At 39.4% G+C, this 25,937-nt stretch overlaps 5 protein-coding genes and 2 non-coding genes across 8 annotated transcripts; 1 reads left to right on the top strand and 6 right to left on the bottom strand.

Moving 5' to 3' along the window:
• Positions 1–2,383: 2,383 nt before the first annotated feature.
• LOC142960610 (ADP-ribosylhydrolase ARH1-like) lies at positions 2,384–3,824 on the top strand. The gene is made up of 4 exons (XM_076102534.1): positions 2,384–2,913; positions 3,025–3,133; positions 3,498–3,596; positions 3,681–3,824. The coding sequence occupies exons 1-4, from the start codon at positions 2,830–2,832 to the stop codon at positions 3,728–3,730; spliced, it is 342 nt and encodes a 113-aa protein (XP_075958649.1). The 5' UTR covers positions 2,384–2,829; the 3' UTR covers positions 3,731–3,824.
• Positions 3,825–5,655: 1,831 nt separating this feature from the next.
• On the bottom strand, positions 5,656–9,060 carry sumf2 (sulfatase modifying factor 2). Of its 2 annotated transcripts, none has more exons than XM_076102321.1 (9): positions 8,834–9,060; positions 8,603–8,750; positions 8,396–8,510; positions 8,054–8,098; positions 7,812–7,962; positions 7,560–7,615; positions 7,240–7,324; positions 6,885–7,026; positions 5,656–6,785 (listed from the first exon to the last, which is right to left on the bottom strand). In XM_076102321.1, the coding sequence occupies exons 1-9, from the start codon at positions 8,886–8,888 to the stop codon at positions 6,683–6,685; spliced, it is 900 nt and encodes a 299-aa protein (XP_075958436.1). In that variant the 5' UTR covers positions 8,889–9,060; the 3' UTR covers positions 5,656–6,682. The 2 variants fall into 2 exon arrangements, with proteins under 2 accessions (XP_075958436.1, XP_075958438.1); XM_076102323.1 differs by having other exon boundaries at positions 8,603–8,747.
• Positions 9,061–9,885: 825 nt separating this feature from the next.
• cct6a (chaperonin containing TCP1, subunit 6A (zeta 1)) lies at positions 9,886–16,865 on the bottom strand. The gene is made up of 13 exons (XM_076101298.1): positions 16,647–16,865; positions 15,932–15,995; positions 15,365–15,499; positions 14,707–14,880; positions 14,475–14,578; positions 14,089–14,359; positions 13,293–13,375; positions 12,521–12,617; positions 12,115–12,262; positions 11,212–11,345; positions 10,904–11,006; positions 10,374–10,446; positions 9,886–10,267 (listed from the first exon to the last, which is right to left on the bottom strand). The coding sequence occupies exons 1-13, from the start codon at positions 16,781–16,783 to the stop codon at positions 10,195–10,197; spliced, it is 1,596 nt and encodes a 531-aa protein (XP_075957413.1). The 5' UTR covers positions 16,784–16,865; the 3' UTR covers positions 9,886–10,194.
• LOC142961458 (small nucleolar RNA SNORA22) lies at positions 13,458–13,594 on the bottom strand. Its single transcript, XR_012956865.1, has one exon. It is a non-coding gene; the product is annotated as a small nucleolar RNA SNORA22 (small nucleolar RNA).
• On the bottom strand, positions 15,012–15,148 carry LOC142961457 (small nucleolar RNA SNORA22). Its single transcript, XR_012956864.1, has one exon. It is a non-coding gene; the product is annotated as a small nucleolar RNA SNORA22 (small nucleolar RNA).
• Positions 16,866–17,454: 589 nt separating the features above from the next.
• Positions 17,455–23,376, bottom strand: LOC142959821 (protein NipSnap homolog 2-like). The gene is made up of 10 exons (XM_076101300.1): positions 23,234–23,376; positions 22,063–22,190; positions 21,864–21,909; positions 21,672–21,766; positions 21,000–21,070; positions 20,660–20,800; positions 20,507–20,538; positions 19,833–19,927; positions 19,404–19,487; positions 17,455–18,884 (listed from the first exon to the last, which is right to left on the bottom strand). The coding sequence occupies exons 1-10, from the start codon at positions 23,323–23,325 to the stop codon at positions 18,820–18,822; spliced, it is 849 nt and encodes a 282-aa protein (XP_075957415.1). The 5' UTR covers positions 23,326–23,376; the 3' UTR covers positions 17,455–18,819.
• A 424-nt stretch (positions 23,377–23,800) lies between these two features.
• mrps17 (mitochondrial ribosomal protein S17) lies at positions 23,801–25,632 on the bottom strand. The gene is made up of 3 exons (XM_076101299.1): positions 25,515–25,632; positions 24,909–25,052; positions 23,801–24,358 (listed from the first exon to the last, which is right to left on the bottom strand). Exons 2-3 carry the CDS (start codon positions 25,029–25,031, stop codon positions 24,035–24,037), a joined length of 447 nt encoding a protein of 148 aa, XP_075957414.1. The 5' UTR covers positions 25,032–25,052; positions 25,515–25,632; the 3' UTR covers positions 23,801–24,034.
• Between the last annotated feature and the right edge of the window lie 305 nt (positions 25,633–25,937).

The following is a 25,937-nucleotide window of genomic DNA, read 5'->3' as shown; positions in this document are numbered from 1 at the left end:
GTGGAGACCGCTAACCTGGTTCTGTCCACCGTTATAAAACACCTAGGCCACCAGAGACATCATGCTTTTTGGTTTTGTTTTACTTCATCAGCCTGCTGGTTTTGTTTTTAGTCTACAAATATGAGAGTGGCATTGGTTTTCATGTCTAACCCCTGACAAGAAAGCTAATAGGTGCATTTACCACAGTGTCAAACTATGTCTTTAACCCATTTTTGGGCTGCACCTTTCATGGCAACATGTAACAGTTATAATATAGTTTTAATTATAGTTGTATTATAATCATATATCCCCAATTATAGTTAGTTATAATAGAATGCAGATACTGTAACAAAGAAACATTTCCTGCCTTATAATTCACTGGCAACTGAACTGAGTTTCTTGAATGAAATGTTGTACCAATATACATACAGTATTGAACAGATAATCTTATATTCTAATCTTATAACATAGCTTTCTCCTCACTGATGTATTCTTTCTGAAACATGACTTTATCTTTCATCAGAAGCAATGAAGTACAATGCTTCTTTTTCAGGAAAAAACTCTTCTGGGTCCCATTTTTCTGTGAAACATTTAAGAATATATTACACCTGAGACACATTCATGACCTATAATTAAATGTATTAAAAATGATTGTATATAAATGATGTGTGTGGAACAGCCTAATCACTTAGGTTAGGATATGCAGCGATCAGTATTTACAAAGTAGTGTTACCAACAAATTGAATTGTAAAAAAAAAAAAATAAAACTACAATATGGAACTTACCTCTCAAGTAAGAGTAAAAGCAGAAAAGTCTCACGGTTGGTTTTCATCCTCCAAAATGTCAAAGCGGCCAACACTTCCAAAAGGCACCAAAACTCCTGTGAACCTTCTGTGAGGAGCCCAACATGTATACACAATCCTGACCAGCTATCTACACTGTGATTAAGTGCTATTGAGACCCAAATGTGCCGTTCATTTCAGCCTTTTAAAGATGGTTTATCTAATTATCTAAGAATATATTACACATGATACACTGTCTTGACCTATGACAAGTTGATTTAAAATGATCATTTATACAGTAAGTGATAAAGCATGATAACTTGAGTGACTTTGTGAATGTATATGAAACAATCAGTATTTTTACAATATAGTTGTACCAACAATCTGAGTTGACGTAACCCCTAAAGGGGAATTTATATTTTGTTCATCTCTCTGTGTACATTTCATACAATGACCTCGTGCATGGCCTGTGTAATAAAGCCATACACAATGTGACTTTATTACATAGTTACCCCTCTTTTTAGGAAGAGTTGCAAATGTTTTAATGGCTTCAATTCATGATGGGGACATGAAAAAATCCTCAACACTGAAGAAGTGGAGCGACCTGCACACATGTGCTACACAGTTCCTAACTTTTGAGGTTGAAAGGGGAATGCCGTCTCTGAGAAATGAGTGGTTTGGTGCGGGTGAGGAGTGCGAATCTGTGCCAGAAAAGTGTGAAAATCGGTGTCAGTCCTTCATTGTCTACAGAGTGGGGTTGGTGCCCTGTGGTTCAGAGTAGTCAACTTCTCATGGGTGTTTTATCCATCTCAGAGTGCCTGAGACACAACACTACAAGCTACTCAAGAAATAGTAATTAAACAAGGTGTTTCACATCAAAAAAAGAAAAAAACGTCTAATGAGAAGTTTGTTTGGGGCTAAAATAAGTATGTAAACTTAGATTAAATTGTAATAGTTGATACTATTTAAAGATTATACTGACATATTTAATTACCAGCACATTATAGAGTAGTTATCATCACAAATATTCTTAATTTAACCCTGGTTGTTTTAGTATTTTCTTCCATTCTTTTAGATTCTAAAATACATGTTGCTCTCCTGCCTTCTGGGTAGCCCTTTAAATTAATACCGTGCCAAAAATAAAACTTAAGATATCCACTAAAGTTGAATATGTTGTTACTATATTGCTACACAAACATTATAAATAAAAACATCGTGTTTCAAGAGACTGGTGTCTTCACTAAGTGTCCTGTTAATAGTCCTGTGTGTGGTAATTCACCACACACACACACACACACACACACGCACACACCCTCATGTATGCGCAAAACAAGTGCTGCCCTCCCCTCTCTGCTCCCTGCTCACAGTCTAGGGGAGACACCAGCCTGCTACAGCAGGAGTAAATAAGTTTCAGTCACACAAACACCTCTCTCTACGCACTCCTACACACACAATAATAATAAAAACTTTATACATTCGCTATATACGCAATAAAGCAGTTTTCAGATCATTATGCAAATTCGGAAAAAAAATAAAAATAATAATAATAATAAAAATAAAAGTCATAAATCATAAAATGCACACTTCACGTGCACGCGCAATCTGGTGCACTGAATGTTACATAAATGGTCAGAAAAGGATGTCTTCATGCATGTGTGTGTGTGTGTTTATATATCATTTATTTGTTGTAATATTATTTTGAAGTATTCACTTAGCACAGTGTTTTTTTTATTTGCATTATGATCAATAGAAACAGATAACGCTGGTGATGTTACTGGTGTTTTTCTACAAATCAAATCAAATATAAACATTTAAATGTGCAACACCGCTTCAGTTGAAATTACTCAGACAGAAGAAATGATCTTGATAAAAACTCATAAAACATCTTCTCCTCAGTACTGTTACAGTGAAAATTGGACTGTTAAAAAGAGCATCTACATTTGCAATTTTCTGGTTTTATAGTTTCCCTGGAGTTGCTTAGTTTCCTTATGGCTCAGTGGCATACATACATTTGTTTGTTCTCTTTTGTCCCATTAGCTCGGCTACAGTGGAGCACTATAAAGCAGCCATGTTGCTAAGTGGTGTTGGTGATGCTCTGGGATACAGGAACCAGGTCTGGGAGTACAATGAGTCGGGACCAGCTATTCATCAGGTCAGTGCAGGACCAATATGAAAGGAGGGGCTAAGGTTGTGATAAAACGAAAGCACTACTGAAGGTGGTGTTACCCTAAAATGTCTGCCCTTGACCTTTCTCTCCTTGCAGGAGCTCAAAGAGCTTGGTGGTCTGAAGAACATCAAGGCCGAGCTCCCTGACTGGCCGGTGAGCGACGACACAGTTCTGCATCTGGCAACGGCTGAAGGACTGGCCACTGGTGAGGTTAAAAGGACATTGAAACTATTTTCTCTATCCAGCTTCTGTCCCTCCGTTGCTATTTTCATTTCAAACAAGCAATTTATTGGATTTGATAATCAGTGTTCTGTTGAGCCCTCACTGGGACACACACACCACACCCTCCTCATAACTAAAGGTCAAATCTAATTTCCAGTCTTGCCTTGATTTGCTGCTCTATTACGGCTCTGCACAAGTGAAATGAAAATGGTAGAAATTCAACTTGACCTTTGCTGTGATAAGGCAAACAGCCATTCTTGGTAGCAGGCCCCTTTCATCTTTAAAAATTTAATAAGGACAACATTTTGCAGTTTGAACAAGTTGGCTCTGCGTTGTCTCCCTCGTAGGAAAGGCGGGGGAGGAACTCATGCATGAGGCGGCTGCTCGATATGTGGAGGGTATGAAAGACATGGATGGGAGGAAACCAGGGCCTTCAAGCATTTTGGGTGACACAAAGTTAATTTTATAATCATATCTCATTTATTTGTAGTCATGGCAGAGATCGGACTTACTCTCATTTGCCCTTGAAGGAGTCTCCCAGCTGAAGCCTGGAGAGGAAGGGGGCTACAGAGTGCCCTAGAATCCAGAGGGGACGGGCTGTGGAGCAGCCATGAGGTCCATGTGCATTGGTCTCAGGTAGGACGGTTGTCCCATCACGTACCCAGCACATAAGTCTCTAGTACCCATTTTTTAGGTGTTCTTGTATACGAAAAACTATCTACACCTGTGATTATTGTGGCCAAAAGAATTAACGATAAAAACATTATTGCAATATCCTGAAATATAATCATAATAATGCTGTCAGTGAAATTCATATTTCACTTTGTTTATTGAGCGTTTTGTCTATTTCTTGGCGAATGAGTTGCACTCTAAATACAATATGAGTGTAGGGAGGTGGAGAGAGAGTCTGTAACCATAACTGTTCGTATAAAATAAATTCAGAGGCGCTCGATTATTTACACAATATTATCATATGTGTATTATTAATATGTCCATTTATAAATGTCTAGTGTATATATTGCAACATGTGGGACAATAGTAAACTGCTCAGATCCCTGTCACTGTTTACAATTTTTAATACAAATATTTTTTAATCACTTAAGTTTATTTGATTTGATCGTTTTAATCAAAACTGGAGTAGACCCGTGAGAGCATTTTAGGCTTTTTTTCATGCATATTCTTTTATTATTTATATTAGTTATTTTTGATGTGCTATTAAATTATTCAATCAATCAAAATCCTTAGAATATAAATACAATAACAGTCTAATCCTTATGCATTCCAGTTTCAATGTTCTCTCCTCTATGGTTATTATTTTTTAATTGTCAATTATATTGCGGTATTGCCTTCTCGAGCACGTAGAGGGCAACTTGATGACTAAGCGAGGGAAAAGGAGATACGTTCAATTCATATCTTTTAAATGGCAGCTGATCCAGCAAATCTAAGCACCTCTCTGTTGTCTTTGGACTTTCATTTGTCTCCTGAAATCTGTAGGGTTTAGTTTTAGTTTGGGACATACTTGATATTTTTAGTAATATGCAAGGACATTTTATTCATGAAGCAAATTTATTAATAAGTAAACTCAATGTGTGTTACATCAAAAGGCACGTGTAAAACACCCTTCCACCCAAAAAAAGCAAAGAACCCGGATTCACCTCTCAGACACAGACAGTAACTACAGTTTTATGTTTGGGGTTAGGGAGCATTACAGTAGTACTATGTCGAAACAAGTTTCTTAAAAGAAATGGCTTGATATATAAATCCTCCCAATTATTGATTTGTTTTTAAAGTGAGAGAGTTACTGACATGACTGTCAAAGTTAAGGTCAGAGTCCAAAATAACTCCTGACTTACTGTCTCTGAAACACGATGAGTAAGTGTGAATACATTTCCTCACTCTGGTTTTTGGGATCTACAATGATCTGATGATTATTTTCAATCGATTGATCTTCTGATTACTTGATCTATTAATTAAGTGTAGGGAAAAATGTCCATCCCAGTTTCCCAGATCAAAAACAAGCTCATCTTTAGGTTGGAGAATCTGAGAGTGTTTGACATTGTTGCTCAAAACGTGATTTAAACAATTAAACAAGTCAACAAAATAGTTGCGATTAATATAATGTAGATCAACTAAGCAATGATTCCACTAATCGTTTAAGCTCTAAACTCATCACATTTGGTTGTAAAGAGGAATTAATCCGGAATTGAATGGTAGTCAGGGGCGATTGTGGCTAAGTGGATAGCAGGGTCGTCTTTCAATCAGAGGGTCGGCGGTTCGAACTCCGGCTCCGCTAGTCGCATGTCGATGTGTCCTTGAGCAAGACACTTAACCCCAAAATTGCTCCCGTAGTTGTGCCTACGGTGTAGAAATGTGATAGACTCTGAATTGTAAGTCGCTTTGGATAAAAGCGTCTGCTAAATGACTGTAATGTAATGTAGTTGTTAAAAAGACAGAAAAGGCAAATCCCTGCAAGAAAACGAATAAAAAAAGACAAAAAAAGAAAAGTATCATAACAGGTTGATTTATATTCAACACATGGAAGTAATGTCACACTGCTGATAAACTCTGAGTCTGCAAGCATCCAGATTGTGCATGTAAACTATTAATTTATTATGCAGCAGCTCACATCATGAGACTAATATAGGAGACTGCAAGAAATAAAAAAAGTTCAATTTAAAGTAGTTTTGCATAATTTGCTCCTTTTTTTTTTTTTTTTAACTGCACGTTACATTTTTGTCTATTTAAAAATCGCAACACTGTCCATGTTACAAGAACACAACGGTCAGCTCTGATTTTCCCTCGTGGAAATATTTGGCAATAAAAAAATGTTACTAAAACCACTTTTCACTCCACTTGCATAATATCTCAGGATTGTGTGACCGGATCAAAAATACCTGATCACTTCTGGGCTTTTATACAGTTACTGATACTCGAGTTTAGATCAAAACTTCTTATCTCTGGTGTTTAACAGAATGAGTCCAAACGTCCGCTCAGCGGGGTATTCATGATGAGAAAGTAAACAAAAAGACAAAGACGGGATTATACGAGGCTGTGACTAAACAGACGGACCGATTTACTCCCCAGTCACATAAAACGCTCAACAAAAGACAGATCCCAGCGTGTCGAAGGAAGACTGGCAATAACAGTGAAAGAGTGTCCTACTTCTTACACTCAGCGATTAGTCAACAAGTCTCTTCAGTCATTCCTGTATAATGATCTGGATATTCTTGTTCAGGGGTGTGAACTCCATTATGAAAAACATTTAATAACTTTTTAGTCTTTGCAAAAGTATTTAATTCTTGAATGTCAGGTATTAGTATGTTTGTGTTTTTTCTTTTAATTCATAAAAAAAAAAAAAGTTCTCCACAGGAGAAATACAGTTTCCTCCTGTCATCATCATCATCCATTAAGATTCCTGGTTCCTCATTGATACTTACTCTGTCCCTTGATTTTTTTTTTTCCATGTTCGTTATTTCGCTCCTTAGAACATTATTGTCCTTCTCTTAATTTTTTTTGGACTTCCTGTGAGTTGCTAAAGTTCAGTTTTGTCTTTTTTCTTCCCTTGTTTGTGTCCATCGCCGGCGGCACACCTGAATCCCAGGTTGTCAGAGGCAGAGTCGGGAGTGTTGCCCATCCTTTAGGACACAGAATCAGACCATCAGTCACTGTCGTACTGATGCTCTGTGGACTTAAGAGTCTGAAAGTGTAGGGTCTCTTCTTTTTAAAGAACTCACCTGGTCGTGATTCGTGCTTTATGATTGGCTGAACCATCCACGGTGTCGATCCAGGAGCCCCCGCGCAGCGCGTACATTGGTTGTGCTGCTGGAAACGGTGTGGACGTCCATTCCCATGTGTTTCCCATCATGTCATACAGTCCTGCATGAGGAATCAACATTGCTCTTATACTATTAGGAAGCACACCTATATAATATTACAAGGCCTGGACTCTCTTTGGTTTCAACATTTTCTGGAAACATATATTTCTGTCTATTGCTTTCAACTAAAGTCATCTCTGTTTCAAAGTAGCACTTTTAATCTCATATCATCTCATTAATGTTTTTTTTTCAATTTCAATACATGGAGAGTTACCATAACTGTTCTGAGAAGGAAACGCTGTGACAGGAGAGACCCCATGGTATCCATCCTCTGCAGTGTCTCCATCCGGAAATGATCCCTAAAACACAACGAAGATTATTAGTTATTGCATGGCATGTGTTTTCACATTTCCACACGCTTTTTATGTGAAAGCGTGACAACATATCTATAATATCTGTTGGTTTTCACTGATTTAAAGAGTCAAATAGTACCAAACACAATATTTTGGTGCAAAGTTTTTTTTTTCTGAATGTATCTAAGTTAATACAAATGTGCTAATGCTACTGCAACTTGCATTATTGTTGTAAGCTGACCTGCCACAGGTTGGTTCTGTTGCCCTGGAACTTGTTTCCCCACGGATAAGTCCGACCTGGAACACAAGAGGAAGGAGAGACTTAAGAGGAGAGCAAACAATTAAATATATAATCTTTGACTGGTGAAGCGTGAATGTAAGTCAAAGCCCGGTTCTAGCTGTGTTCAATAAATGTTAGTCACGAGTAGAAAAAGTATCATAAAGGTGGTACATACAGTATTTCTTCTATGTCTTCAGTGTGTAAACTGTGTACCTTGCAGCCCCCCACGCGCAGCCCACTCCCACTCCTCCTCAGTAGGCAGTCTCTTGTCCTTCCACCGGCAGAAGGCCTGAGCATCGTTCCAGCTCACCTGAACCACCGGGAAGTTCAGGCGCTCCCGAATGCCGGAACCGGGTCCTGCAGGCTGGACAGTAGAGGGTCAAAGGAGTGAAAGAAGGGCAATGAAGGCGTGCTAGGAGACCTTAGCAGAGATAGCGATTCACTCGTGACCTCACCTGTCTCCAAAACACTCGTTCTATGGGCAACCACCAAGGAGCTGACTGGATGGGAAATAAGAGTGAAAAGTTATTCACCAGACGGCCTTACAAATGGTAATTGCTGCACATAAATTCTGTCTAGAGAATTGCAATAGTGTACTTACAGTATGTGTCAGACGAATGTTTATGGAGCACCAACTACTGACTATGTTTTCATTATTGACTGATCTACTCATCCTTTGAATAACATCGTAATTGTTTAGCCTTTAAAATGTTTTTAAAAATGGTGAATTGATATCAGACCAACAGTTATGTTCCGATTCATTTTTTTTTCTAAATCAAAACTCAAAACCCCAGTACCTCAATTCTCTGAGTGACTTTGCTCTTCAGCTCTTCTGGCACAAAGTCTTGAAACACAAAGCTCCAACCAAACGTCTCAGCTTCAGTTTTGTACTTCTGCGCTCTCACAAAGTCTCTGTGGTGAATGAAGGCCAAGTGAATGGCTTTGTTATATCTTTTTAATTCATTATCAAAAACACCCCAATGTCAGATGTCAAGTTTGATTACCTGAAATCAGCATTGGTGACAGGATATGCGTCTATATCAAATGGCTGCAGTTGAACCTCCTTGGTGGGAGCCTCTCCGTCTCTCCCATCAGCTGCACTGGTTCCCATTAACATCTTTCCTCCCGGTATGTTCGACATCTCATCTGCTGCTGTTTGTTACGAGGAAACTTGTCTCCATGTTGATATATTTCATGTTTTTGTATGTTTAGAAATTAAAAAGGTGATTTCTTACCCGCCACTGCCAGTAAAAACACCGCAGATATCAAGCAAACCGTTTTAACGTTCATTTTTGACGGGCTGGTTTTAACGAACGTTGATTTTACATTAAGCGTATTTAAATAGCGTTGTATTTAAATACAAGTTTAAGATTAAACTAGCTGCAAAAACTTCTTACACTTCGATTAACGGTTACATTTCTCTGTCGGAGAGATTTCACCGTCGCAACGGAAGTGTGTCCAACGATAAAAAGGTTCCGTGTAAAACAAAACGTTCCCGAATTATTTAAAACTCCAACACACCAGGGTTCATTTATTTGTATGTACAAAAACGGAAACTATTCAACAATAAGCTCCAGTAAAGTTACGCAAAGAAATAAAACAAGTGTTTGTAGCATCCGAGATATTAAAGATCTACCACCATAGAAATATTACTACTACTAAAGCAACTCATTGAGCCTGAAAAACAAATCGCTCCCCTTGATAAATACATTTGTACATTCATTAAACTACTGTATGTCCGAGTGTTAAAAAGTGAAGCTAAATATGATCTAAAAAAAGTTATTTCAATATGTTTTTACTAAGACTCTTAAATAATTAATCATGCATAGATTTAGTTTCAACAAATGCCACCACTGAAGTTTTTACAGTTCAATTATGTGCATGTGTAACAGAAACGTTATAGTAGATAATAATAGAGGTTTATATTGTACTCTTGTGAGAAGCACTTTAATGTAACAGGTGGAGATGAAGCTAAATTCAATTGTCTTATATACAGTTGAATCTCTAACAGCGCATATTTTGCAATTGTAAGTTGTGTAAAATATATATTTGAAGTAAATATAGCTTGTATTATAGTGGGGTTAAAGTCCAAGTACCAAAAACTATAAAAAGTTACACTCCACCACTGTTACTGCTCTAATAGCTTAGTCTGGATGTGGTTTTTAACATACGTCTTACAAGCAAAAAAAAAAAAAAGTATATTTTTGAGGTTGAGCACCGAGCTTCTGTCTCGCAAATCAGCAATTCTATTTTATGGATCCAATTACTATTCAAGAACAAACAAATCTTTCAAGAGCCAAAAAAATCTTTAATGGGTAGAAACAGAACTGAGGGGTAGAGGCCAGTGTGTTTAACAAAATCTCATAAATAAACCAATCAGAGGAGAGCATTGACAAATCCATGAAAAAACAAAAACCATGACGAGCATAACAATGGTCCTGACAGACGCTGCGATGGATGCCGTGGGGTTTACAGCTGGCCGTCCGTCAGACTGGGGTGCTTCAGGCTTCCTAGAGCAGGTCGACTTTGACTGAACCGTCAGGTAAACAACTGTCCCCGTGAATGTGATAGCAGCTGCTGCTTCTTCAGTTCACCTTTAACCCTTGAGAGAAGACATCCCAGCTCGCATGATCTCATCCACCAACAAGATGTTGCTGGCGATAACCGTGCTGTAGAGGAATAAAGAGCCACATAAGAGATTAATAGAGACAATGCACAAGGAGAATTTTAAATATTTAAAAAGGTCTTAGACCGTTTAGAAATGTGTATTCTCACCATGAATGGAGAAGCTGTTTCTTTACGCTGTAATTATCCCAAACGCCTGCTTCTCCTGCCACCATGGGTTCCCCTGAAGAACAACGGGATTCAATTCAAAACAAGCTCGTGATAAAAGTGCAACCAAACCAGGTTTTGGGGGCTTAAGCATCAACTACGACTCAAACGGCAAAAATAAATCAAAGAAAACAGCGAGACTCAAAATACAAACGTCTCGGAGTGGAACAATCGATGGAAGTGTTTGCCTCATAGACAGCCGTTTGACGTATGTACCACAGTGAGCATGTACTTGATGTTCAGTGTGTTAAAAAGGCTCAAATTCGCTGCACTTTATTACACAGTTTGATCTCAATTAAACTGCGTTTAAAGAGACTTGAAAAGGAAAACACTTCAAAATTCGTTGCGTTAGTAGTCTTATGTTACGGATTGCTGCTTTTGAAAATCAAAAACTGATATTGTGATGTATTGTGGAGGGCTTGATATCTATTGCGTGGCACAATCTTCAAATGACGGTGTGTTGTGGTTCTGACCTGTGCTGAGGTCCACTCCCACTAGCTGACCACTTTCTTTGTACTCCGTCTGCAGCTTCAGCAGGGTCTCCATTTGGTCGTAGCCAGAGTTCTGGGCCAGAACCTACCGAGGAAGATGCATAGTTAAAATCAACAGAGGTTGTTACAGTATGAATGTTAACGAACAATGAATCTTGTTTACCATTTTTTTCTGTCCAATATAACTTTGATAAGAGGACCAGAGATATTACAGGCAGCATTATGCAGAAGGGATTTCTACATCACATAGAGAAACGCTGAAAGCCTGGGGATTAAGTAAAAACATTCACCTTGGGGATGACGAGAAGAGCATCTGCAAATGCTTGGACTCCCAGCTGAGCTCTGCCTTTCACGTTGGGCTTGTGTTTCACCAGAGCGTCGGCCACAGCCACCTCGAACGCACCCGCACCGGACACAACACATCCTGAAGAGACGAAGAGGAAAAGAAGACGCTCAGAAAACACATGTCAAATTGCCTTTGCTCAAGAAGGCAAGAACAATGCATTTGAAAAAAAATGAATCACTGGGGAGTTTGTACTGATCAGCTAATACATGTAGGAGAGACTGAAACGCTCCCAATGCAGAGGAAAAGACCAGAGTCACTGTAGCACAGACATGAAAGGCCAGGGAGAGCCATGGTAGCATCCCCGGGTGTTCGCTGTGCAAACAACACCAACTACATTTCACACGAACAGATAAACTGACCACAAGTTCAGGTGAAAATCAAGATAAGAAGAGAAATGACCTGAGCTAGAGTGTCCTAAAGGACCGTTTGGGGAACTTCATAAACGCTGATAATGAATTTGGTTAACATTTGGATAACAAATGTCTAAAGGGCTTTACAGTCACCTTTGACAGGAAAACAAAACCCACTGACGAGGGACAGAAGTAACTTTCAGAAAACAGCTTCAACTTAATTTTCTTTTCAAAAACTGCAAGTGTAAAAAGGTTAAAACTTAACAGTGAATGTGTGATAAACCATAATATGTATTCAAGCAGATAAGAGGATCAACAAGACTATTGACAACCATCCATTTGATTTAAATTGGACATTTGAGGAACATTGGACATCAAAATTTGAGCTGCACCCTAGCGGCAAAACAGCATAACTGATCACTTTTGATACAATAAATGATATTCCCATAAAACTAAGTCATATAACACAAACGCAGAGAGGTTCCATGGTGTCTTACCATCTTCTATGGCGTTCTTGACTGCCCGTAAACCATCCCTCACGGCGTCTTTGATCTGTGTCAGGGTGTGTTTGTTGGGTCCCTTCACCAGCAGGGTAACTGATCGAGGGTTCCCACACTTCTCGATGAACGTGAACTTCTCCTCTCCCTGCAAACATGGGAGGGGATTAACATCTGCCTCAACATCTTAAGGACCTCATTTTCCCACTTTATGCATCCAAGTGACTAATGCGGACTTATTTTGCTTATCTTTTGCTATTGTGTCATGTGACTCGTTACATAACAGTCTGCAGCTTTCTCGCTCATACGGGAACAATTTTAAAAATCAGGGAAATAGTGTCCAAAAAAAAAAATACTGAAGTTACATAAAACAAAGAATGCACGCAGAAAAAACACAAATACTCACCAGTGTTTGTTCAAAAATCAACCCAGCGTATCCCAAGCAATCAGGTGTGAGGTCATCAATTGAATTCATGGCAATGCCGCCGCAAGCGAGGGTGAGCCTGCCGAGGGGAAAACAAACTGTATGAATAACTCCGTTCTATGATTTATGAAGGAAAAACATCACGCAACTGTGGAAAGCACATTAGTTTAACATTTCATTTACACTTAGATTTTCACAATTAAGAAACATTTGCTAAATGGGCCCAGCAGACTGGCCTAACATTCCAGACCTCTACAATTTCTTGTATCTCTCCGATAACAAACAAGATATAGAAGCAAATGACGGCTTGTACTGATGGTCCCACATCTGTGCTGCAGGGCACTCCCTTGTGGCTAAACGAAGTATGACTGCTAAAGCAGCAGGAGTGATGTGGTGGGATCATGGTGCGCTCTGAAAACAGCAGCAGTCTCAATAACAGGAAATTGCTGACAGAGTTGTAATCAAGTATAACAGCTCAGCTATAGCTACTTTACGGACCTCTTAAGTTTCTAGTAAGCTGGTGTTGAGTGACGTTATTTTACATGAATGTTTATTTTTATACATTATATATAATACCTCTTAGATTATACATCTTGAACCCCATTTGCCTAACTTTTGATCTCGTCCTTCTTGTAAATATAGTAGATTTTAGTGTTAAACAGGTGCTAGCCCCCAAAAACAGAGCAACTAAAATCCATTGCACAGAAGAGGCCACTTATACATTTGTAACAAGTAAAATATGTTTCTTTCTCACCTCTCCATATTCCTCCTCTTTGCCCGGCGCAGGGCTACGATGCCCTCCTTGGCCAGGGTATCCAGGGAGAATGGGTCAATACCCTACACAACAGAAAGAAACATTACTCTTCTAGTTGTCAATAAATAATTCACTGTGTATTTATGTCAGTCTAAGCAATATTAAGTTTATTCTGATCCGCTGAATACATGTAGGGGAGGAAGGGACTCTCCTAATGCAGAGGTACAGATCAGAGTTACTGTAGCACAGATACAAGAGACCAGGGGGAGCTACGATAGCATCCCGGGGTGTTCTCTGTGCACTTAGGATTGATTAGACATTTATTTTCACTGACGTGTTGCAAATCACAGAATACTAAGTGTCCATATAGAAATACTAAGTCTTGAATCATTTGTGAATTGACCTGTAGTGTGGTAACAATAGAGGTGTGGACATTTCTCAGTTCCAAGATGCATCGCGATGCGGACGTGAACGATTTTGCATCGATTCAGTGAAGGAACATAATCTGGAGTTTGTTTTCATTTCAGCTCAATCTTTCTCAATCAGGCAAATTTCCTGTGTTTTTCGGTCATTTATCGTGTCACGTTTGTTAGCTAAGCTTACACACACTTTACAGACACCTGGGAGTCTGCAAGCTTGTGGCTCTCGCTACCAATATTAGCTGCTGTGATTCAAACATCACTCCCTTTCGGGAGCTGCAGTTACTTAAACCAAGTAAGAGTAGAAGAGCTACGAGTAAGGAAAAGTTGAGCCGCAGTTAAAATGCCAATACTGCATGAATCCTCGTCGAGCATACCTTCTGGTTAATGACGACGAAGCCCTTCTCCCCGTTGGGACACACTTTGTTCTTGAAGCTGATGATCTTCTGCACGCGGTCTTCGATGAACTTCCTTTCCGCAGCCACGAGCTTCTCCCTCTCCTCAGCACTCTTGTAGAAGAAGCCAGAGTTGACCTCCGTCTTTTCATACTCCAAAGAGATGTTGCAGGTCAGCACGTAGGCGTCCTCCACCCTCTTCTTCATGTCTGGGTGTCGGGCACCGTGGTCCAAAACCAAACCTCTGATCAGCCTGAGAAAGAAAGAAACCCAACACTCTTTAGATGTTTGGGACCCCGATACACTCCTGCACCTCCATCGGTAAAGGGGTGAGAGAGCAGAGTCTTCAGATTTCTATTAAAACTCACTGTGTATCGCAGTCGGTCTTGTGCTTCATCTCCATAATTTCCACCATGTACAGGTCAATGGGCTCATTGGGTTTAGTGATGGCCAGCACAGCATCTACTACAGCCTGCACACAAACAATTTTGTCATTATTTGAGTTTACAGCCAAAAGGATAAACTTGTCTACCAAGATTATCAATAACGAAGAAAACAATAATTTTTGGTGCATTTTTTGCACAGTCCCTCATGTCTCACCTCAGTGAGCAGGTCTGCCAGCTCTGCGTAGACCTTGGTTCTGAGGGAGGTGCGTGCTACGTTGATGAGGGTCTCTCTGTCCATTTCCCGAGTCACCTTCAATTCCTCCAGAACAGCCAAAGCTTTCTCTTTTGCCGCCTCAAAGCCCTCAACAACGATTCTGGGATGAAGACCCTGCAGCACGAAACCAAAAGGGAGTTATGGAAGGAAAACATATCCAGGCCTGTGACTGTAGAGCTTTAAAATGACACGCCTTTCTCAAGAAATAACTCACTGTGTATTTGTGTCAGTTTAAGCAATATTAAGTTTATTCTGATCCGCTGAATACATGTAGGTGAGGAAGGGACTCTCCTAATGCAGAGGTACAGATCAGAGTTACTGTAGCACAGATACAAGAGACCAGGGGGAGCTACGATAGCATCCCTGAGTGTTCTCTGTGCACAAAATCAACGGGCATTATGGAAGGAAAATATAGCCAGCTCCAAATACTGGACATTAAAATGCATTCCGAAGAGACTCATATGCCACTTTGGGTAAAAAAAAACATTTACTTTCTTGTTGGATAACCAGACAGGCCTGTGACTGTGGAGCTGTAAAACGACACGCCTTTCTCTTCATTTTTCAAGAAATAGTTCACTGTGTATTTATGTCAGTTTACCTCCGACACGTAGAGGTCCGCCTGCTTCAGCAGTTCACCGATGATGAGGACATTCGATGTGGTGCCGTCTCCCGTTATGTCATCCTGCGCCGTGGCAACCTTCGCGATGAGGGATGCTGTCGGGTGCTGAATTTGCTGTGTGATGAAAAATAGAATAGAAAGTTCTCAAGGCTGCAACTAACAATTACTTTCATAACTGATTGCCGACAACCACACGTTCACAGAGTGTTAGACATTTGTAGACTCAGTATTTACTTTATATTTCATCAATAGGCATAAATTAGTTATGTGCCCCAATTAGGTAATATACTTTTAATGACTTATTCATCTACTCAAATATAAACATGCTCTACAAAAACTCTCTACATTAAAAAAAAATCCCTCAAATAATGAATGTTCTCCAATGACGTACGTTGCTTAATTCTTACACAGACAAAAAAATGGGATTTTCAGTGTCTAAATAAATGGATCCCACATAAATTAGGGGTGTGGTCGCTCCAACTGTAAAGTATGAAGCACAATAAATGGACACCACAGAAGAAGTCAGTTTACAGATCACTTCCTTACCATCTCATGCAACAAGACGTTTCCATCTTTGGTCAGTTTAATGTCTCCTGCACCAGACACCAGCCTGCGGATCCAAACAGAGAAGCTTTAATGGAAGCTGGTTCACTACAACACACGGCCTGCTGGCCAACAGTTAGTCAATACAAGTTTTAATACAGACATAACCACGTCCAGGGTCCGTTTATCAAGTTAACAGACAAAGATGCAGTAGCCGTTAGCTGGTGTTATCGGACTAAACTTTGTGAAACAGCGTTAATCCTCAATAATTAACGTAACGGAATTACTAGTGCTTGAGTCATTCATTCGCTCATTAATCCAAATAATTGTAGTACACGGTAAAGCTACGGTAACAGACACTTTATATTTTCCCGTTATCGTAATCAGATAACGGATTGATACAAACATGCTAACGTTAGCTCGGTGGTTGTCAAAACGCATCCTGGCGATGACTGCGCACGTTGCGCTGGGGAACTACGCCAGTGGAGGCCTAAACCGGCTAAAATTGTGATTTAATACTTTGTGGCGCAGGAGGACACATTTATACACGAGGGTTGATTTCCAATTTCCAGAAGAAATCCCTGATAAATGTGCAGAATAACTATAATGGTAACGTTACGTACGCAGACAGCCACACGTTGCCGGTGAATCGCAGCTAACGCTACTTAGCAGTGTTAGCTTAGCACGCGTGCTGCACAAAGGCTTGCGGAGCACTCACATTTTCATGGTCCCCTTCGGTCCCAGGTTACTTTTCAGCACATCCTGGAGCCCCCGGGCGGCACTGATGTTAACCGCCAAGGCGGCCTGGGCCCGGGCCACCTCTGCTTTAGGGTTCAGAGATTTTATGGCAGACATGGTGAAGCAGCTCAACCAGCGAAATAAAAGTAAAAAGTAACGCTGGTGGAGAGTCCGCACTGTTAGGGCTCAGACGCTCTCGAAAGGAGGGTCGGTTTCTAGAAGGCTCCAACACGTGTTCTCGTGATGCGTTTACGTAACCAGTCCAAGCTCGGACAATACGCTTTTTAAGAAAGCTTCAAACTCCCCGTTTACAACATCAATTCTGATTACAAGTAATTGTGCAAATGATCAGGGTGACACATATATATTGCAGTTCGTTTCCTTAATCGCAATGACTGGTAGATAAAGGGCTGAATATTAAACCAAACTCCTGCAACTGATGCCTATAAGTTGCTGTTTTTAAAAGTTATGGAAACGCGTGCAAATTTCTCAAAGCTTGTTTGATTACTTTTGATATTTTTGGGAAGAATATTCTGCACATCATATGTTTGCAGATAAATCCAAACTATAACTAATATTGCAAATTTTTGCTATGATCACAACTTCGTCGAAGCCGTACATTGTTGGTTTGGTGATTATAAATTTCCGACATACACTGAAGGCAGCATAAGTCACACCCTGACGACGCGCTGACTACATCACCTTTGCTGATATGTAGTCTATATGTAGTCTGTATGTAATACAGTCATTTCAAACGACAGCCTACATGAAGAAAAGGAGTCCAAGACTTTTTATTCCATTGTTATCAGACGTTTAATTCAATATGTACAACTAATCTTATTAAAGCACTGCAATTCGCATTTACCACATTGGGATACTCCTCTCCACTTGTCATCAGATAGTTTAGAGTACCCCACCTCATTAACAGATACAGAGTTAACCGTATCTCTGGGTTGATCAATAAACGCACTATGTATATCTACAATCTGACCATTTAAAAAAAAACAATCTCAGTTAGAGCACACAATAACCCGGTTGGCATTAATGTCTTGACAGAGGGATGAGTCAAACCAGTCAGTGTACAGCAGTTTGTAGTTACAGATTAGTTCTGAAATCAAACATTGTCTAATCATTTGAATCATCTTGTCCCCAGCTGGAAGAGCCAGCATGATGTTAAATTAAAATGACACCTTTGGCAGATTCACCCCAACTTCACCGCAAGAACTGGACATTGTTGTCACGTATCCGGCCGGTATGAAAAGACTGTGAACTACATCAAAGTCTGGCTTACTGTTCTGACTAGCCTGACACTTGTGGTGTGTTAGTGGACTTTAATTTCTGTGTGTCTTCAAACAACTGGTACACGCCATAATCAGTTGGCTGGAACAAAGCCATGTAAACATAAAGTCACATCTTGATGGATATACCTGGTGAAATGTGACTGAATGTAAAGCCAGAGTCTGACTGTGGCCCTACAATACAGGCTTCCATCTCTGACCATCAGCTTCATCGGTGATTTCAGAACACTGCTTTATAATCAGCATGCTCCTCTTTGTGAAAGTGACCATCACCTGTGACATGTAAAGAAGCTTATCCAGTTCATATTGATAGCGAACTGTGAGCTCTGGAGGCAGGGTGTTTGTTGTGAGATACTGGAAGCAGTAACTTTTGTTTGATTCGTTATCAATGCTAGTGCAACAGAGTGATGTTTCTAAAAGACCTTCAGACATTTTGAGCACCTGTGACCAGCACTAGAACTGCTAAATGTTTGATCTGTTCCTTCACACACACTGATGTTTTCAAATCATCAAAAAATAAGAAGACAAGCCTCTTAAAATCAGACCTTTTAAAAAGATAGAGACAGAGAGTGAAGAGGAGGGGGCATGTGAAATAATATGTCGTCTCCACGAAGCGCATTAATGGATCAGTAACTGCTGTAACAGATCTGGTTTTTGGTGATAACCGTTTTTAACCTCATCATCTGAAATAAGACATTCTAGGCCCACAAAGAAAAGGGGAGTGGAGAAACAAACAAGAAGAGGAAAACAAAAACAACACGTTGATGTTATGCAGATTTCCCCGGCAGTGCACCAACTGATGGCTGGTTACACTCTCCACAGATCAGTGGCTGTTGAGAGGTTCCTCCAGTCGTGTTACTTCAGGGGCGAGTTCTTCAGGGGAATCATGATTCTAGATTCCATGTGCTGAATAAGAGGGACTGTCAAACGGAGAAGAGACAAAAACAGTCTTACAAACAGATTTCTGTGTCATGCAGTAATGTAAAACAAAACAATAATATATATATATAATATATTTCTTATCATAATTTATATCAATAAATGACAGATACGAGAATACATGTAAAAACAATTCAAACTGAGAAAATGGGTGAACTAATAAAAATGTAACAAAAAAAACGTTTCTTTTTGTTTTCTGTATTATTTTGATTTTCTGTTTGTTTGTTGACGTTTGCCTCTGTGGGTTTTATGCGTTTGAAAATGTTGAAAATATCAATAAAAACTAAAAACTGTACACAGTGAATTGTGTGTAGGATACAAACTCCAGTAATATATTTTGTTAGTTAGCTTGAAATCATTAATTTGGACAACAAGCATTTAGAGAAATGACGTTAGCATCATATCCTCATTATGACACAGTCCTGTCACAGAGGATAATATTGTCCAGTGCTATCGGAAAGGTAAAGAGAGGAGAAATAAGACATCAAACTGAGACCTACCTGTGTAATAAACAACCTCATCCCAGCCATCATGCTGCCAGGCACAATTTCTTGTGTCTTCTCTGGACTGAAGGTCTTTGTACGCTGAAAACAAAGAAAATAAAAATAATGCTGGTTTTATAGTCTTTACTCAAAATTCACATAAAAAAAAAAAAACATACATTATCAACTATTAGAAAAGTGCGGAATTCTGAAACCTTTGCGTTAAATTATATTGATCAAATTCATGACCTAAAACATACGTAATATTGATTATATATTTCCTGAATAGTAACACAGGCACTTCGAGGGGACATCAGAGATGCACCTCGTAACTGCTACGTAAATCATAAACTCATTTTTCTGCAATCATTTGCGATACAGTGATGCCTTTATAAATGTATAATCCCACATAAACTTGGAACTTAAAAACTATGAAACACTGCTCACCCCATAAGTGGTGAACCGTGTACAGACTTCCAATCTGTGAGAAAAAGCCTCCCACTGCCTCGTGGTTCTGCTGGCGAAACTCAATGGCACGCGCCCTGCAGAGCACCGACATGTTACGTTACATTCAAAAAACACTAACAGCTTGTAATTCAACGGTTGTGTCGATTAAAACATCAGAGCGAATTTGTAACGTTTTAAAGTACAAATGAAACCGACATTCACAGATATCCCAATCATTTTCTTTTAAATGTTGATGTTACGACCTCAGAATTGTTTTAAAGCATGTTTGGCTTTATTACATTAAAAGGCAAATTTCCCAGTCATCATTATCAAATTATTCAGATACGAACATATATGAAATACAGGGTAAATAGGTAAATTATGCTTGAGATTTAATTGTTTTTCTGAAATATCTTTCGTCATGCTTTGGGGTCATGCATAGATTGTATAGCCAAAAAGTACCGTTGACTGATATTCATCTGCTACAATCTGCAAAACCAATAAAGCGGTAGTGAGGAAAGGTACATCATAATGGTAGCTCTACTGTTGCAGCATCATGGAGAGAAAGCTGAGGAGCTTTTCAGAGTAACTATCTAAATTAATCTAATTTCATGACTTTCTGATACTACGTGTAAAAAAAGAAAAGGAGAAAGATTAAGAAAGTTATGCCTCACCAGTAATTTCCCCACTCGATCATCGTCCCTGGCTGAAATAAGAATGTGAAGAGTGGAAAGTAAGTTGTCTAACATTACATACACACATACACGTTACTGAAAAACACATTCATGTATAACGGGAGGAAGCATGAATATCTTCTGTGGCGTTACCCTGAGTTGGTATGATCGGAGCTCGTAGATGTTGGGTCCTGGACGAGGGACCGGTTCGTTCCAGAAACTGAACTCCAGCAGCAGCTGGTTCCTACGAGACAGCAGCATCTTCCCCCTCTCGTTCCTGTAGCGCGTAAACTCCTACAGACAACGACAGACAACAGCAACACACTGTGAATCTGCCTCAGACCACCAACTCTTAAAGACACCTGTAACATCCAGTACAAACACACAACTGTATTCTTGTATTATCTAAATAAATAATTTACATATTTCATTCTGAACAATTCTTCTTCGTTCACCAACTGCCAGTAAACTGAACTAATCCGAGCACCGTTACCTCGTTCTGCCGGAGTTTGCTCATGACCTCGGTGAGAGCCGGGTATCCTCCCCGATATCTCCACAGGTGAACTACAATAGAAGGAGCAGAGGAGCCAAAAATAATGCAGCACTTGAATACATCTCGGTGTGTCGATATTTTCTCTGGGCAAGATATATGTATAATGTTTTACATTAAGAACTGTAGTTTAATTATTTCTCACTCGACCACCTGTGATCTGAGCTGGCATGAAGAGATCGAGAGAAACAACTATGAATCTCTAGTTCATTTCTATGAGAAAACACACTCTTTACATAATAATATTCTGAGTCCAGTGATCAAGATGAAAAATAGACTGAACTGAATAAAGAAATCACTTATTAATACTGCAACTTTACAGGAAGCATAGTACTGAATATCATTTCCTAGTGCACATGTTGTGAACATATTTTATTAATACAAAAATGTAATATAAAAATGTCAGAACATATTGTTTGTCACAGTTTGCCTGAGCCCAAAGTTACACCACCATGCTTGAGTTGTCCAACCATCACTCAAAAGCACAGAAATATTGAATACAACATAACAGAATAGAAAGAAGCAACAAATCCTCACATTTAAGAAGCTGGTTAAATGACTTTGTCAGTTTTCTTTATGGTAACCATCACACCTGGAGCTTGATGCTGCTCTCACCTGCCTGATCCTGCTCTCCGTACCACGTGTTCCAGGTGCCCACAAGCTCACAGGGGTATTCAGGATCAGCATGAATGGAAGGCAAGACGTCCTCACTACGGACACACACACAAACACAAATGTGTAAAAAATCTGCACCAGTTCCTCAACAAGAATCTGAATGAAGTCAGTTCAGGGACAGGGACTTCCTACCAAAGTTCATTGTAAGCCTCAAGGCACTCAGGCTTGACATTGTGAACTGCAAGGAAACAACAAAACATGAGTGGATAATACACCATCTAACAGATTTCATAAGATTATTCTAGGGGGAAATCATTTTTAAATCAATAAAACACATGCAGTCAGGGAAATGATTTCCGACCAGTCACAGCAAGTCACAAACAATACATACACTGTATTTTGTACAGATTGTTGTCTTCCTTCTTGGCGAGCAGATGAGCGTGAGCGTCTTTTCGGGGGTCGACCTTTCTAACAAACAGAGACTTGAACCAGCTGTCTTCACGTTGAGCTGAGAGGTTCCTGGGGTAAAACAAAAAAACACAAAAGTTGGATTCGGCACCACCACTTCTTCTGTTAGACAATGAAGAAAATAAGTCACGAAAAACAACAGAAAACTGCTTGTACTCTCTACTACAAAGTCTCTAAAGCCCTTAATGGTTTTAAACGTCTGGCCTGCTCACACACTGCTGTCCAGTCAGACACCTCAGGTCACATAGAGTTTACTTGTGATGAAACGTGCAGTATAAATAAAACTGCGTCGTGCAAGGATGCATTGTATGCGCGTCAGTGACGTCTGCAGCAAACTTAGAACTTACTACAATTATCTTTAAACTATCCAACTCATTCATTGCAAAAAAAAAAAAAACCTCCAGCTCAGTGGCCAGCAAACGATACGGATATGCGCTGTACATACTGCACATAACCAGAGGATTAGTCTACATGGACCCTTAAGAGCCCTCCCACATGAGTAGTGTTTAATTACAGACACAACTATTACTTTACACTGTGCATTCGTTATATATATATATATATATATATATGATGTATTATATTAGTATATCATCGTTGTTTACATGTTTACACAGCTTGGTTTAGGACACACACCTGTCGCAGCCAGAACATGAGAAACTAGGTCACTGACTTATCAAAACAAGTAAACGCTGTACAAGCGATTCATCGCATTCTGACCTTGAAGTTTGGGACTGACAGAAAGTTGTGATTTTATAGTATTTATACTAGTGGCAACTATACATCTACGCATACAACTACGAAGTGCGCAGGGATAAGTGCCAACACAAGTTGGCTCACAACTTTGTTAAGTGGCAGGGTAATAATTAGTAGCATTAGCAAAGAGTTAGCAAGTTTAGAGCCAGAGGGCTAATGCTATCTACGTTACACGATGATCTGAACGTAACGTTAGCCAGCGTCCTTACGTTAGCGTTAGCTTAGCCACCTAGCCTACCGGACTTTGTCATTGGTGTCAACTCTACGGAAGATAAAACACATTGTAAAGTAGCATTTATACAGCTGCACCGGCAAAATATCAACTGAAAAAGTCTAACCTTACGACCACCGTGACCTGTCCGTTCTTCTGAAGCCCATTTCTCGTATGAGTAAGGCCTTTGCCCACTCTCTGAAGGACTCGGGTCGCCATCTTTCCCTTGAAAGCTGTCAGTTGGAGGTTGTTTTGACACGGCTGGTCCCGGTGGAGCTGACGTTACTTAACGTTACTTCAACGTAACCCCGTGATTACTTCATGTACCAGGTTTTAAGTCTTTTAACAATCTTTTAACAATCGGACATAAACATAGCTCTGTAGTTAATTTCTATTTTCACCTCGAATTCTACTTTCACCACTTACAAAATAAAATACCTTTTCAATCAGGTGTATCATGGTGCGCATTTATACAGTATTAAAATGTATGAAAGAGAACATAAATTAGAGAAGATTTACTGAAGACGTTATTAATAGCAATGCCAGATAAAGAATGCCCTAGTGACTGAACATTTTTATAATGCGTATGTGTATGATCCTATTTGGAACAGGATAAGTGGCAATATTTTATTTGATTGTATTGTCTTTAAAAGACATTTGGTCCGATAGTAAATGGATATGAACACCATGCATACATGTTTGTGGATGAAACCATGCATCCATGTCATTTTATTGTAAATTCATCAGAAATGTGACTTGAATTCAAAACTACCGATAGCAGGAAACAACTAACATTTATTTTCCACATTAACTGATATATATTGATGACTGGTTTATAAATGTATATTTACATGAACACCTGAAACAAACATAAGTGCAGAGTGATATTTCAGCTAACCTTACTGCACAAAAAAAATGCAGTTTTCTATCATGAAGTGGGAGCTTGTGCTGGCGGAGAATCAGCCTCACTGGAGGCGGCAGAGATGTTGAGCTCCTGCAGTTTTTCTGATAACGTTGTGTCCTCTCTCAGGCCGAGTGGAAGGTCAGTCAGAGGCTCCACAAACTCGGTTCCTTCAACCCTCTTTCCCGTCAGTGGGTCGACCACCCGGCCAACTTTATAGACCATCTCAGACAGTTCATGCTTCACATGTTTGGACCTGGGCTCAGGCAGAGCTTTGAGAAGGACGATATCTCCCACAGTGCACTGTCGCAAAGCATCATGGGCAAAGTAGGTCTTCCTCTTATTGTAGTACTATTGGGAAGAAAAGACAACATTAGACTTAAGTACATAGTCATTGTACATCAATCACTAATCTCTAAAATTATTAATGTAGAACTAGAGGAAGCTAAAAACATCTCCTCACAAACAGCAGTCAAAAGTGTTCTCTTACTGCCAAACATATATTCATTCCATTCCCCAATACTACTTTATTTCTTTTGCAAAAGTAATTGTGCAGCTGCCTGTATTACATTAACATTGTACACTGATGCACAGTTTTAGTTTGTCATGTTTATACTTTTGTTGAAACGTATCTCCATTTTTCAAACTACAGCACAGAAAAAAATAGTTTGAGCATCCGTAGCAAAACTCAGGTATCATAATCGCACCAGAATCCTAAAACAGTTCAAAGTCCTCCTGTGGGCAATTTATGAGTTTTAAATGTGGCAGAGTAAAATAAATGATAAGAGATATAACCAGATTGATGTTATTTTTGGGGTATTCCGTGGAAAGTAGGCTGTGTATCCTCCACCTGTCCTTCATGTACGCATCAGCAGTGGATGAACATTGTTAAAAGGTTCACCTTGAGCAGGTATGGGTCCAGCACCAGCCTTGTGACTCTCACTTTGGCAGTTTTGTACATCTTGGTCCCTATTACTCTGCCGATGATCCATTTTGCATGGACTGACACATGCTTGACCGACATCCTGGAAAGCTGAATTCCAACCTGTAGTACAGAAGATCAAGAAAAGTTGACATTTGCCTCGAGCCACTATCTGACACGTGATCAGATGAAGGCTCAATTCCTCTCTGGTTACCTACATGTCATGATATCATGTATAACTGGCTTCCATCACGCTTTATTTATTGCGATTTCATTGACTCAGCATTGAAAGGTAACAGTCATACATTTAGCATAGCTCCAATTTGTGCAAACCTTAACATTTGGTTATATTTTGCATTAGTAATTACTTTGCCTTTACAAATTCAGATTTAAAAGGGAGGATGAAGTGAAGTGGCTAACGTTGCGTGACATGTGAACACAAACAGGGGCTACATATAGCTAGCCTTGCTGGAGCTAACGTTAGCTTTAACGTAAGAAAAAATAAAATGCAGGAATTACAAACTACACCGACTTTGACATTATCACAGATGTACCTTAAAGGTAGCATGTAAAGAATCAACTCACCGAAACTATAAGAAAGGAATAATTTTAGAAGGTCAAAAAAGCTTCAGTGAGGGTTCCTCCATGCTGCTCGGGTCGGCTTGTTTTGATGACGTAATCTACGGCTAGCAACCAGGGACAGAGGCCCTCGTTCGCTTTTTGGGTTGGCTTGGACCTAAACTTCAAAATTTAAAGAAAACCACAAGATAATTCCTTTGTTTACGTATTTTGATATTTTCTATATCATACTCCAGTTTATTTTCACTTCATTCTAGTCAGTTTGTAAGTAAGTAAGTTGTTATGTGTTCATTGATTGCTGTTGTTGTGCTCTACTCATTTAATTTGTGTGTTATTTAAATAAACCATAGGTATCATGGGATACAGAATATATATTATGTTCTATATTATCCTGTTTTGTTTATAGAGATAAAAAAATCTCCTGTAGGC

This window comes from Anarhichas minor, unplaced genomic scaffold, assembly GCF_050575085.1.
Source record: "Anarhichas minor isolate MPS153535 unplaced genomic scaffold, ASM5057508v1 ptg000027l, whole genome shotgun sequence".
NCBI lineage: Eukaryota > Metazoa > Chordata > Actinopteri > Perciformes > Anarhichadidae > Anarhichas > Anarhichas minor.
The sequence above is the reverse complement of the archived record's forward strand: the minus strand, read 5'-3'. Positions and strand labels throughout refer to the sequence as shown.